This window comes from Candoia aspera, chromosome 2, assembly GCF_035149785.1.
Source record: "Candoia aspera isolate rCanAsp1 chromosome 2, rCanAsp1.hap2, whole genome shotgun sequence".
NCBI classification, from domain to species: Eukaryota; Metazoa; Chordata; class Lepidosauria; order Squamata; family Boidae; genus Candoia; species Candoia aspera.
The window spans coordinates 198571022-198585416 of record NC_086154.1 but is presented as its reverse complement, the minus strand read 5'-3'; the positions used below and the strand labels follow the sequence as shown (position 1 = coordinate 198585416).

Genomic DNA, 14395 nt, shown 5'->3' with positions numbered 1-14395 from the left:
GTAGTAAATTGTTTTCTCCCTTGCCTGCATGCACCATAAATTATATTGCTGAAAAGACCGATGTGAAACTTTATGTTGGAAGTCTGTGGACTTAGCTCAGTTCAGACACAAAGCACATTCCTGAACCCAGACTTAGTTAGTCAGTTGGGTTTTTTTCCCCACCAGGTTCCATTTGGTGGTTTGTGGGCTTCTAAGTAAACCACATTTGAAATCTCCCCAACATTCTGTAGAGTCCTGCGACTTTGTTTTTGTGAAACAGTGCTTGGACTTGTTGTAACTGCATTAAATACTGAGAAGTCTCAAGCTGTATCAGGTCCATGTAAAAATTAATGTTTAAAGGTGAAGAAAAGAATGTATAAAAAAAGATTATTTTTAGAATAATAAGAATATTTACCTTGTTCCTAAGTTTCAAGATCTCAGACTTTACATTTCTTTCTACTTTTTTTTTTTTTACTATTTAATACCTGCAAAAGAATTATTTTAGGTATTCCCTATGGGGGAAAATAAAGTATGTTTCATTTCATATTTATCCTAGACACAATAGCAGTACATTAAAAAAAATCTCTCCTTAACATAGTTTGCCTACCAGTGTAGTTGCTTCTTGGGTCGTTTTCGAATGAGGATTCCCTGTTTGGAAGCAGTTCCAGGTCTCCATTTGCACAATTAACCATATTGGGGAGTTGAGATTACTTATTTCCACCTTCTCTGCAGCTTAGTTAAAACTGTTCTGAATATTTCCCCTTCTCTGAGATACTTTAGCTTCATTCGAAGGAACTCCTACCTTGTCCTTGTCTCTTCATACCTGAACTTCAAGTCCTTTATGGAAAATGTTAACTTGATGAGTTTGCTAGGACTACTAGATTGACGCTGCAAAAAATTTGAACCACCACTAGATGGTAGCGTTAAGAGTTTTCTATATCTTTTTTTTCCCAAGTAATTTTATTAAAGATTCCAAATAGAAAAAATAGAAATGACAAAAAAGAGTAAAAAAGAAAAAAGCGTGAAAAAGAAAAGCAAAAAAAAGAAGTAACTTCCCTCTTCATTACCACAAGTTCAAACAACTTTGGTAATTTAACACCATCTCATACTCTCTTCTCCCCATATCTCATCTCTTAACTAAAAACAAAGTCCAAAATCCTTGTCATTCATTCCTTATCAGAAAAAGTCCAGCAAGCGTTAGCAGATATAATTAATTATCTCTTTTAACCTTGATCAAATAAGCCAATCCTGTATTCCTTCTCTGTACTTTTGACAACCTTGATTTTTAACCCTTTCAAATAAAGTTCTTTTCAGCATTTTTTTTTGTCCCTTCTCAAGGAATCTTTCAAAACTTTAACAGACCTGACTTGTACATCAAGTAAAAAAAAAAAAGGGTTATCCCTTTTTTGTCACTTCTGAAAAAAATCTTCATGACTTTAACAGACCTCTTTTGTACATCCAGTAAGAAGAAGTTTTCCAAATTGCTTTTCTGATTTAGTAGTTGTATATCTCCTTTAGGTAATGAAACATCAACTGGTTTCGTTTGTATGTCCAGTACATCTTTTTCCATATCCTTCTCATTACTTATCACATTTAAATCTACATTCAAATTAATTTGAACTTATCCAGTGTAGCTTGTTCTTCTTCTGCAACTTCATTGACACACCATCTATCTATCATATCAGATAATTTCAAAGACCATTGTTTAAACATATACATAAAAAATGCCACTGTTAGAGTATTTTGCTCCATTTTACCTTTAACTGAACTTTTTATTATCTTCCAGCTCCCTCTAGCACCCAACTTTTAAAGTCCCATATCATGTTTTCTTTTAGAGAAACCCAAAGAATCACAGTTTCCCACAGGAAGAATTTCTAATTAATTTACAATTATGATTCCAAATCTATCTGGACCCTTAATCTGTTGTTAACTTTCCAGAATCAGTACGCTAAGCACCTTTTTGCTGTTTAATCAAAAAGTAATATTTTTCTAAAACCTTAAAATCATATTTGAATATTCTTTCTCCAAAGAGAAGGCAATTCACCCAGTGAATGCAATATAACTTGCTGTTCCCAAGAGTCTTAATGTTTCAAAGGCAATTAAAAAACAAATCCAAAGTTATTAAGAAATGAGGCTCAGACAAGCTTTATGTCCTTAAAAAAGGCTGCATTCATGACTATGAGCATAGATGGTTACTCCCTTGACTCCCAGCCGCTCAACTCATAAGCTGACTGCAAAACATCAATTCCTGTGGTTTACTCATGAGGAGCGGCTGTCTGGAGTCACATGGGCTATCTCAAGGTCTCCCCTTTCTCCAGGGAGATTTCAGCAGCCAGGATCCTGCATCCATCTGCCAATCTCTGTTGTAAACGCTGTTCTGCTGCAAGAGGGATGTCTAGCTCGCCATAGGGCTCTTACCGGAAGTTCAAGAGTTTTCTTTACCTCATTGCCAGCCTCTAGTAGCTGCGTGGATTTTTGCAACCCAGATCTGCTAGCAATAGTTTTACAAGAGCTCCCCTTTGGCAAACGAAAAACAAAAGACCAAAGGGACCAAATTCACAGGCTTCCCTCTTTTCATCAGCATAGGTCAATGTGCAAAATGCTTTTCCCTCTGCCTTTTCATGTATTATTATTTATTTCATAAGTTTGTAACATAAACCTCAGAAGTCTCCCAACTGCCCAGAAATCATATAACTAAAAATAACCAAATCAATTAAAACAGGAGAGAATCACAGAAAGGTAGCCAGATGCCACCACTAGCATCCATCGGCCTGCACCAAGATTATTTTAACAGATTTGTTTTTTTATAGTAAATTTTATTAAGTTTCAAGAGAAGAACAAAAACTACAAAAAAAAACTACAAAGAAAGAAAAAAAATTAAAAAGTGCGGAAACACAAGAGAAATTTTTTTCAAATTTACAGAAAGATGTGGCTTCTGACTTTTAAGAACACGGATATCTAAAAAATTCCATAATCAATTCTTACTCTACATTAAACCAAGACACCACATTATTTCTATAAATCATTCCACTTTAACACATAATAAAAATCAGTAAGTACAGTTACTCCTCCCCCTTATATTAAAATAAAAAAAGTTCATATAAACCTCCTAAACATCTTTCTCCCCTCCAAAAGATAACACATATTTAATTATTCCTTTCCTACCACTATTCTATACATTTCTGTCAACTGTAATAAGAATCAAATTAAAAAGTACATAAGTTGTCTGCTATTATACTTAATAGTACAATGATTTTAATAATCCCAATGTTAATAAACCGAAAAAACAAAGACAATTCAAAACAGTAATTCCATATCTTTAAAAGCGAATAACATCAATCAAATCCTTAAAGCAAACCAGGTAAACATTCTTTAACCCTAATACAACAGTTTTAATAATTTTAATTTTAATAACCCCCCTCAAAAAAAGACAATGCAAAACAGTAAATCCAAATCTTTAAAAGCAAATAGCATCAATCAAATCCTTAAAAAACAAACCAGATAAACATTCTTCAACCCTTATCCCACTTCAGAATAAACCAGAACAGTTACATATCCCCACAATGTGCATAGAGCTTTTCTCTGGAAAAAATCAATCAGCCCAACTACCCCCCTCAAAGATTCCAGGTTCTTTTCATGGCTTTCCATCAGAAGATCAATTTTACTTGTGGCGTGCAGATCATGCTCTCCCTTAGATTTCTCCAACTCCACTATCCAATCTTCATCCAGCAGCTCCATAAAAATCTCAATCTCACTCTTAAAAAAACCTTTCTATCACTCTTAAATTCCTCAGTTTCATCCACCACATCCCCAACCTGATGGCACATTTCCATCTCAGATTTTCCACAACATCTTGAATGTCTTGTATAAAAACTTGATAGAAGCCAGAAGAAATCTGTTTAAAATCTTGGTTGAAGTCAATCTGTTTGAAATCCTCCATGTCTCCTGCAGTAGATTATGGCGCCCCCTAGGAGCTTAGCCAGTGAAAGTCAAAGATATGGAAGAGTTCTGGAGTGTGTTTACACAAAGTGAAAGTGAGATAGGCAGACAGTTCCCAAGAGAAGTGAAAACAGAAAGCTGAAGGATTGAAACAGCCAATTCAATGTGTAGGAAAATGCTAATATCTTCAAATTTAATACAAAGATAATAACAGGAAGACAATTGTTTACTCTTAATCCTCCTTTATATTTGGAAGGAAAACAAAATCCAAAACTAAAAAAAAACATTTTTAAAAAAGTAATCCCCAAAATAACGATAAGCACCAAGAGAACCAGCTTCTCCCTGCTGTAGAAAGCCTCTCTTAGGGTACGCATACTTAAAAGAAATATAAACTGGGTGATTTAGAAATGGGGTGGCCAGTCTTAGTGTCCCTTTAAGGCTACAGCATGGGCCAAAGGAGTATCAGTATGTAAGCAAGACATACACAAGACCATGTGTTTGGCAGGGGAAAGATGGAGAGAGAAGATGGATTACAGTAGGATGTAATGCCCTTTTTTTAAATGGAAAATGCAATGCTGAAACTGAGCATGGCGCAGGATGGTGGGTGGTGGTGAATTCTTCCAGAAATGTGGCAGAGGTTCTGTACTTACTAATAATGTGAATATTCTTGCTGTTTTTATTTGCTTGGGAAAATAGTAAGGGAGGGAACATACGTTGATTTAATTCCTATATCATGAAACCTGTCAAGTAGGTATGACGGCTGCTTTCTTGCTTCCCATACAGTACATTCCCCTTCTGGTAGGAGTGGCTGCTTTGACTGTCCTCAGTTGAAGAAATGGAATGGCCCCTTTGCTGCAGTTTTTCTCATCCCCAGAGGCATCCTCTTTCTTTTCAATTTCCTTTCTACTTCGTTTAATTTATTTTCCAAGTAATCTCCTTAATTAATTAATTCTTCTTTAATTGTAACTCTCTGCATCCCTTAATACCTGGTGTTGCTGCCTTGGCCCCTGCAAATCCTTGAAAGCAGCACGGGGCTTTATAGCCTGTCCTCTGCCCTAGCTTCATAAATTTAACTATATATGCATGAATTAAATTTCAGTGAGCCAATAATACTGGAGAACTAGAAAACTGCACAAAAGAGGAGGAAGCCTGCTGTCAGCATAGCCATTGCAGTTACTTCCTCTCTCTCTACAACTGGCTGAAGTTAGGATGTGAAAACTAGCTTTAGTGCTTGTAAAGTTTCTGTGGCCTGAAACTGGTAAGTTTTTGTTATCTACAGGGAGTCTGGCTTCTCCACAGTTTTTATGGGAGTGGGGTCATGTCTAGACCAAACATTCATAATCTGATATTTCACCTCCCCTTTCATATGCTTGGCTATAAATCAGTCATGCTGGAGATAGTGATGGAAACTGTAGTCAGTGCATCTATAGGGTACCAGATTGTGGAAAGTTTATCTTAATGGTTTATTACAATACTTATTTGTTAAATTGCCCTTTGCCTTGAGTTTAAATTTATTTATCTTCTGGACACCACTCTATAAAATCAGCCTTTGATCACAGTTGGTCTTATTTTTCCAATAGGTAGATGCTTGCTTGCCTTGAGGCTACTTCTAAAAGTGCTGCTGCTCATTAAAAAAAATGCTGTGTGGAGCCACGAAAGCTTTATTGCATCATCAGATAATGAATCCATAGGAACTGAGGAACAAAGGGCCTTTATTTTTGCTTGAGGTAATGACTCTTGCTGTTGATATTAGAAGAATGTGGCAGAACTTCAAAGTCTGTTTGGATCAGCCAGCAGGTTGTAAATTATTCTTATTACAGTATAGAGAGTAAGGCTTCTTTGTCAGCTCCTGTGCTTCATTGGAAAATGGAAAAGGAGAACAATTGGGGATAATAATGCACTGAGAAACTGCAGCAAGAACTGATGACTGTGAATGGATTTCTTTCAGGAAAACCCACAACAATCTCTAGATGCTGCAATGGTGGGTTTAACTCTTAGACGTCTAAAGTAAACACTGCCTAGTTGATCGCTCACATGTCTCAGATTTGTGTGTGACGTGGGATGGTAGCGTTATCTAAGCATACAAGATTCTATGGGATTTCAGTGTATTTTCTGTTGTACATAATGACAAATAATCTTAAAATCAGTTTTATGAAAGACACTTCAGTTGGATTACAAGGCTCAAATGAGAACGTTGCTGCAAGAGAGCACAAATTGGTTTTGTCTCACCGAAATGCTAAACCTGTAACTGCATAAGTTTTATTTCAGAATATTAACAAAAATTTTGTCAAACTGAATGTCAAGAAGGATGGTTGCTTAGCTTTATCCATGATGCTTTAGTTCCTATACAGGATGGCTTGATTGGCTGATTGCAGAGGTGTGTTAGGTGGGACACAGAGAAGCACAGTCTGGTTTTGGAATGGCTTTTGCTTCGCAGCCAGACTGCACCAACACTCTTTCCTTTTCAGTACCAGACCTAGTTTTACTTGTGTATTTGGGGCTTAACAGCTATGGCCTGCCAGTGCTCTATTGTCCTTCAAGAAAATCTGGGCCTCTCTAAATCTGTGCTCATTGCTGTTTTAATTCTTTTACAAGTTTTGTTCACTTTATTTAGTGATCATAACCTGCCCTGAGATCTTTCATATGGTGGACATGTTGCAGATATTTTCATACATAGATACAGAGAACAAATGAACGAACATTCAGTGAGGTGTACTCTTGTCTTCATGATAATTTGAAGTGCTACAGTCCTGTCTAAACCTGGTGATCACCTTGTTGTTAACACAAATTAACAAGTTATTTAGATTTTCACAAGTTAATGAATTCTAGGCATTGAGCTTCTTTCATAAACCTAACCAGTGTATTCTACCAATGAAACATACCACTGAATTCCAAGCCAGAAAATAACCAGTACATGCACAGGGAGCTTCATAGAAATAATTAGCTTTATTACCCAATTTTAAAATCTCCTGAGGAGTTTGCAGACCATACTGGAGACACATGCATTTTCAGATCAGCTGAAGCATTTGAATTTTTCAATCCCTCAGTATTTTCAATTGTGGTATTGACTGACCTCTAGTGGTGGCATCAGGAAAATCATTATTTTTTTTTCCGGTTTAACAAAAATAAACCGTGTGCTCATGTTGTGTCCTAACGCAGTCAAACCACCATTTTTAAAACTTCTAACCTTTTAAAATATAATGTACAGTATCTAAGTAGATTATTTAGTAACACTTTAAAAGAACATTTGTAATGTTAAACACACCAGTTGTAAATTTACATAAAGAGGGATTTTCTGTGAGACTTCTTTGAGAATTTTATTTCCAAAGTGTAGATATGTAGGTGTATTAGAAAGATTTTAAACAATGGGCTTATTCTTCCAGATTCTTGGGGTTAATGTAAGAGTTCTATTTTCAATCCCTGCCTCAGACTTTTTATAGTGGTTTAAAAGCATTTATCATGTTTATGATATTGTTTATATAAACACTGAAATTTTGTGAATGTGTTTCAGGCCCTCTTCCTTATTATATTTGCTACTTTTTGGGTAGGCCTGTGTGTGCATCAGTTGATATTATAATGAAGGAATAAATTTATTTATTTATTTATTTATTTTATCAAATTTGTCACTGCCCATCTCCTCCCACCAAAGGGACTCCTTTTAAAAATGTGCTGCTTTCTCCATGTTGTTTAATGGAAATGCTCCCTCTGCTTTCTTGCAGGTACAGGAGAAAGTGGGAAAAGTACATTTATCAAGCAGATGAAGATAATTCATGGATCAGGCTTTTCAGAAGAAGATCGGAAAAGCTTCACAAAACTGGTTTATCAAAATATATATTCTGCTATGCAAGCTATGGTGAGCGCTATGGATGCTTTACAAATACCATACTCATCTGAGCAGAGCAAGGTATTTTATTGCACATAATAAGATGTAATCATTTCTGGTGTTTATTGTGCAAGTCAGATTAAGTAAAAAATATACTGGTGTAAATCTAGTCAATGAATCTGGGTACAGCATGATTATTTAATGTATAGATGTGGAGGAGCTAGAAATTTGTTGGGATTCTATGGATTATTTTTCCCTGCTACCTAAACCCAGGTAGGCACCTGGGTTTGCATTAGGCACCAAGAGTTTCAACCATATGCTAAAAATGTATTATTAATTTATAGTGTGATGGGTATAAGAACATGTTATATGTATATGTACAAAGAAGGATGCATTAAGGCTACCAGATTTGGGTTGCAAAAATCTGGACCACCACTATAAGATAGCAGAAGAGGAAGAGGAGGAAGAGGATTAATTTCTTTGCTTCCATCTTATGCTTGTCTGGATTTTTGCAGCCCAAATCTGGTAGTCCTAAAATTACTGTTGCTCAATCATTGTAAGACAGGGAGCCACTGGCTGGAACATGGCAAAATAGACTGGCTCCTGGTCAGCAAAGGACTAAGACAAGGCGGAATACTGTCTTCTTATTTATTCAATCTAAATTTTGAATATATATTTAGAGTGGCTGGATTGGAAAATCAACGTGATTTTAAAATTAGATGAAACATCAATAACCTGAGACTAGTGCTTGGTAGGGTAGCAATAAGAAAATAAGAAAAAACTAAAGAAGTGTGGAAACACAAGAAAATTTTTGTTCAAAGTTACAAAAAGAGGTGACTTCCGACTTTTAACAGCAAGGATATACAAAAATTTCCATAATCAATCCCTTATTCTATATTAAACCAAAATCACATTATTTCTATAATTCCATTGGCACATGGCAAAAACCACTAAAATTTCCTCCCGTTATATTAAAAGAAAAAGAAAAAAAAGTATATAAGCCTCCTAATCAACTTACCCCAAAAGATAACATTTATTTAATTATTTCCTTCCTACTACTATTCAAACATTTCTGTCTACTATAATAAAGATCAAACTAAAAAACATATAAATTGACTGCCATTGTACTTGATAATACAACAATTTTAGTAATCTTAATCATATTAAACCCAAAACCATCCAAATAGACATTTATTATTTTTTAATTATACCTTAATAATCTTAATCCAAATCACTAAAGATAAAGGAAATCAGCCAAACTCTAAAAGCAATCCAGATAAATATTCTTAAACCCTTATCCCACTTCAAAATAAACCAGAGCATTTACATATCCCCACAATGTGGGCAGAGATTTTTTCTTAAAAAAAAAAAATCAAACAGCCCAACTGCCCCTGTCAAAAACTCTGACTTCTCTTCAGGAATCCTCCCATACATAATAACCCCTTCTTTTCCATGGTGTTTCACCAGAAGATCAATTTTACTTGTGGCTTGCAACTCGCTCTCTCCCTTAAATTTCTTCAACTCAACTATCTGGTTATCCAGCATTTCAACAGAAAGCCTGATCTCACTCTTTGAAGAGACATTTCTGTCACTGTTAAATTCTTCAGTTTCATGCCCAACATCCCCAACCAGATGACACATTTTAGACCTCATATTTTCCACAATGTCCTGAATGCCTTGCATAAAAAACTTGGTGGGAATCAGAATCTGTTTAAAATCTTGTTGGAAGTCAGAGAAAGTGTGTTTAAAATCCTCCATGTCTCACTCAGTAGGTCATGGCGCCCCCTAAGAGCTTAACCAGCGAAAGTCAAAGATATGAAAGAATTCCAGAATATATTTACACAAGCTAAAGTGAGATATGCAGACAGTTCCCCAGGGAAAGTAGAAGCAGAAAACTGAAGGTACTAAACAGGCGATTCAACGTGTAGGAAAATGCTAATATCTTCAAATTTCGTACAAAAATAGTAACAGGGAGACAGTTATTTACTCTCAATCCTCCTTAATATTTGGAGGGAAAACAAAGTCTGAAACTTAAAAAGAACTTTAAAAAAATAATGCCCAAAATAACTGTAAGCACCAAGAGACCCTGCTTCTCCTTGCTGTAGAAAGCCTCTCTTAGGGTACACGTACTTAAAAGAAATATAAATTTGGTGATTTAGAAATGGGGTGACTGGTTTTAGTGTCCCTTTAAGGCTACAGCGCAGCTTGGAAAATGGTGATGTCCCCACCTCCCAGCTAAGATCTTACCAGTCGAACGTGAATGCTGTTTGCGATCTGGCCTAAAGCAGCAGTCCAGAGGACAGATGGGCTGATTCCAGGTGTTTTTCTTTTTCTGGAAAGACACTCCCGGGCTTCAGGAAAAAATTGCCTGAGCCTGAAAAAACTGCCGCGTTGTCAGTTCTGCCCGCTGAGCCCATGGGCACAGCTGTTCAGTCCGCCATGTCCCCACCGGAAGTCCTTTCCTCAGCCTTTCTGATGGTCCAGGTTTCATAGTTATATGCTATACCTGGGAAAGCCATGGTCTTGGCAATATACATCTTCACTCTCAATGTGATGCCTCTGCACTTTAATATTTTGTCTAGAACCATCACGGCAGTCATATTTATAGCTTTAGCACCATCACAATCTGTATGCCTCAAGCTTGTCTCTTCTGCACTGATTTTGGGAAGGAAAGTTAAGCAAACAATTACATGATATCTATCTGCTACTTCTAACAAGAAAGGTGAGATTTCAGCAGGAGGCCAAAAACCCAAACTACCCTACAGGTAGTCCTCACTTAACAATGGTAATTGGGACTGGAATTTCCATTGCTAAGCAATGTGGTCATAAAGCATGATGTCATATGACTGCATTGCTTAGTGACAGCAATCCTGGCAGTCCCCATTGCTGTCGTTAAGCAAGGATCGTGGGTTGTTAAGCAAACACCTCATGTGACCGCAACTTGCTACTCCCTGCTGGCTTCCAGCAAGCAAAGTCAATGGGAAAGCTGGCAGGAGGTTCCAAGTCCCGATCCCGTAAGCCTTTCCTTAGGTGGCTTGCAATCAGGGCAGAGGGCAAGTGAGTGCTATGGAGTGTGTGTGGGCAGGGGGTGGGTACTGCAGTGTGGTGTGAGTGCAGGCAGGGAGGCAGGTGGATGCTATGGTGCAGTGTGGGCCGGGGATGGAATGGATGCTACGACCTGGCATGAGTGCAGCCAGGAGAGTACCTGCCTGCCTGCCTGCTGCCCACACTCATCCTGTCGCCCGGAGGTTCCCCGGGAGATAAAACAGCAGGAGCAGGAGCTACTTACTGGAGCGACTTGTGTCTTCCTGCCAGCTTCCCCACTGACTTTGCTTGTGGGAAGCTGGCAGGGAAGATTGCAAATGGCAATCACATGACCATGGGGATGTTGCAGTGGCCACAGCTTTGAGGACCGGTTGTAAGTCCCTCTCATTCAGTGGTGTCGTAACTTTGAACAGTTGCTGAACAAGTGATTGTAACCCGAGAACTTGTTGTTTATTCGTTTAGTCGCTTCCGACTCTTCGTGACTTCATGGACCAGCCCACGCCAGAGCTTCCTGTCGGTCGTCAACATGCCCAGCTCCCCCAGGGACGGGTCCGTCACCTCTAGAATATCATCCATCCACCTTGACCTTGGTCGGCCCCTCTTCCTTTTGCCCTCCACTCTCCCTAGCATCAGCATCTTCTCCAGCATGTCCTGTCTTCTCATGATGTGGCCAAAGTATTTCAGTTTTGCCTTTAATATCATTCCCTCAAGTGAGCAGTCTGGCTTTATTTCCTGGAGGATGGACTGGTTTGATCTTCTTGCAGTCCAAGGCACTCTCAGAATTTTCCTCCAACACCACAGTCCAAAAGCATCGATCTTCCTTCTCTCAGCCTTCCTTATGGTCCAGCTCTCGCAGCCATATGTTACTACGGGGAACACCATTGCTTTAACTATGCAGACCTTTGTTGTCAGCGTGATGTCTCTGCTCTTAACTATTTTATCGAGATTTGTCATTGCTCTTCTCCCAAGGATTAAGTGTCTTCTGATTTCCTGACTGCAGTCAGCATCTGCAGTAATCTTCGCACCTAGAAATACAAAGTCTTTCACTGCTTCTACATTTTCTCCCTCTATTTGCCAGTTATCAATCAAGCTGGTTGCCATAATCTTGGTTTTTTTGAGGTTTCGCTGCAAGCCAGCTTTTGTACTTTCTTTTTTCACCTTCATCATAAGGCTCCTCAGTTCCTCTTCGCTTTCAGCCATCAAAGTGGTATCATCTGCATATCTGAGATTGTTAATGTTTCTTCCAGCGATTTTAACTCCAGCCTTGGATTCCTCAAGCCCAGCTTGTCGCATGATGTGTTCTGCGTACAAGTTGAATAGGTAGGGTGGGAGTATACAGCCCTGCCGTACTCCTTCCCAATCTTAAGCTAGTCCGTTGTTCCGTGGTCTGTTCTTACTGTTGCTACTTGGTCGTTATACAGATTCTTCAGGAGGCATACAAGATGACTTGGTATCCCCATACCACTAAGAACTTGCCACAATTTGTTATGGTCCACACAGTCAAAGGCTTTAGAATAGTCAATCAAACAGATATAGATGTTTTTTCTGAAACTCCCTGGCTTTTTCCATTATCCATCGGATATTGGCAATTTGGTCCCTAGTTCCTCTGCCTTTTCTAAACCCAGCTTGTACATCTGGCAATTCTCACTCCATGAATCGCTGAAGTCTACCTTGCAGGATCTTGAGCATTACCTTACTGGCATGTGAAATGAGTGCCACTGTTCGATAGTCTGAACATTCTTTAGTGTTTCCCTTTTTTGGTATGGGGATATAAGTTGATTTTTCCCAGTCTGATGGCCATTCTTGTGTTTTCCAAATTTGTTGGCATATAGCATGCATTACCTTGACAGCATCATCTTGCAAGATTTTGAACAGTTCAGCTGGGATGCCGTCGTCTCCTGCTGCCTTGTTATTAGCAATGCTTCTTAAGGCCCATTCAACCTCACTCTTCAGGATGTCTGGCTCTAGCTCACTGGCCACACCATCAAAGCTATCCCCAATATTGTTATCCTTCCTATACAGGTCTTCTGTATATTCTTGCCACCTTTTCTTGATCTCTTCTTCTGTTAGGTCCTTGCCATCTTTGTTTTTGATCATACCCATTTTTGCCTAGAATTTACCTCCGATGTTTCTAATTTTCTGGAAGAGGTCTCTTGTCCTTCCTATTCTATTGTCTTCTTCCACTTCCGTGCATTGCTTGTTTAAAAATAATTCCTTATCTCTTCTGGCTAACCTCTGGAATTTTGCATTTAATTGGGCATATCTCCCCCTATCACTGTTGCCTTTTGCTTTCCTTCTTTCTTGGGCTACTTCTAGTGTCTCAGCAGACAGCCATTTTGCCTTCTTGGTTTTCTCTTTCTTTGGGATGTATTTTGTTGCCGCCTCCTGAACAATGTTGTGAACTTCTGTCCAGAGTTCTTCTGGGACCCTATCTACTAAGTCCAGTCCCTTAAATCTATTCTTCACCTCCACTGCATATTCCTTAGGAATATTAGTGAGCTGATATCTAGCTGATCTGTGGGTCTTCCCTAATCTCTTGAGTCTGATCCTAAATTGTGCAAGAAGAAGTTCATGATCTGAACTACAGTCAGCTCCAGGTCTTGTTTTTACTGACTGTATAGATGTCCGCCACCTTTGGCTGCAAAGGATGTAGTCAATCTGGTTTCGGTGTTGTCCATCTGGGGAAGTCCATGTATAAAGTCGTCTCTTAGGTTGCTGGACAAGAGTGTTTGTTATGCACATTGAGTTGTCTTGGCAAAATTCTATCAGCCTATGTCCTGCTTCGTTTTGTTCACCCAGGCCATGCTTACCTGTAATTCCAGGTGTCATTTGACTGCTCACCTTAGCATTCCAGTCTCCCATGATGAAAATAACATCTCTCTTAGGCGTGTTGTCCAGTAGGTGCTGCAGATCCTCATAGAACTGCTCTACTTCAGCTTCTTCAGCATCTGTGGTTGGAGCGTATATTTGGATCACTGTGATGTTAGATGGCTTGCCCTGAATTCAAATTGAGATCATTCTATCATTTTTTGGATTGTATCCAAGCACTGCTTTAGCCACTTTACTATTAATTATGAAGGCTACTCCATTTCTTCTGTGGTCCTCTTGTCCACAGTAGTAGATCTGGTGGTCATCTGATGTGAAGTGGCCCATTCCAGTCCATTTCAGTTCACTGACGCCCAAAATGTCTATCTTTAATCTTGACATCTCACCAATAACCACATCCAATTTGCCCTGGCTCATAGATCTTACATTCCAGGTTCCAATGGTGTGTTGATCCTTAGAACATCGGATTCGCTGTTCACCACCAGCACCTTCAGCTGCTAGCTGTCCTTTTGGCTTTGAGCTAGCTGCGTCATAACGTCTGGGGCTAGTTGAACTCATCCTCTGTTCCTCCCCAGTAGCATTTTGACCATCTTCCGACCTGGGGGTCTCATCTTCCGATGGTATACCAACATATCTCTGGTTGTACTGATCCATTTAGTTTTCACGGCAAGAATACTGGGGTGGGTTGCCATTACCTTCCCCAGGGATCTCATTTAGTCTGACCTCTCCGTCATGACCTTCCCGTCTTGGGTGTCCCTTCATGGTTTAGCTCATGGCATCATT

The 14395-nt window shown here is 38.8% G+C and overlaps 1 protein-coding gene across 1 annotated transcript in view; it reads left to right on the top strand.

Annotated features, from left to right (window-relative positions):
• The window catches only part of LOC134491417 (guanine nucleotide-binding protein subunit alpha-14-like), a 52134-nt gene that overhangs the window by 11005 nt on the left and 26734 nt on the right, over nucleotides 1-14395 (top strand). The window contains exon 2 of the mRNA XM_063295164.1: nucleotides 7638-7822. Within this exon, the coding sequence (XP_063151234.1) occupies nucleotides 7638-7822 (185 nt within the window). The remainder of the gene's footprint in view (nucleotides 1-7637; nucleotides 7823-14395) is intronic.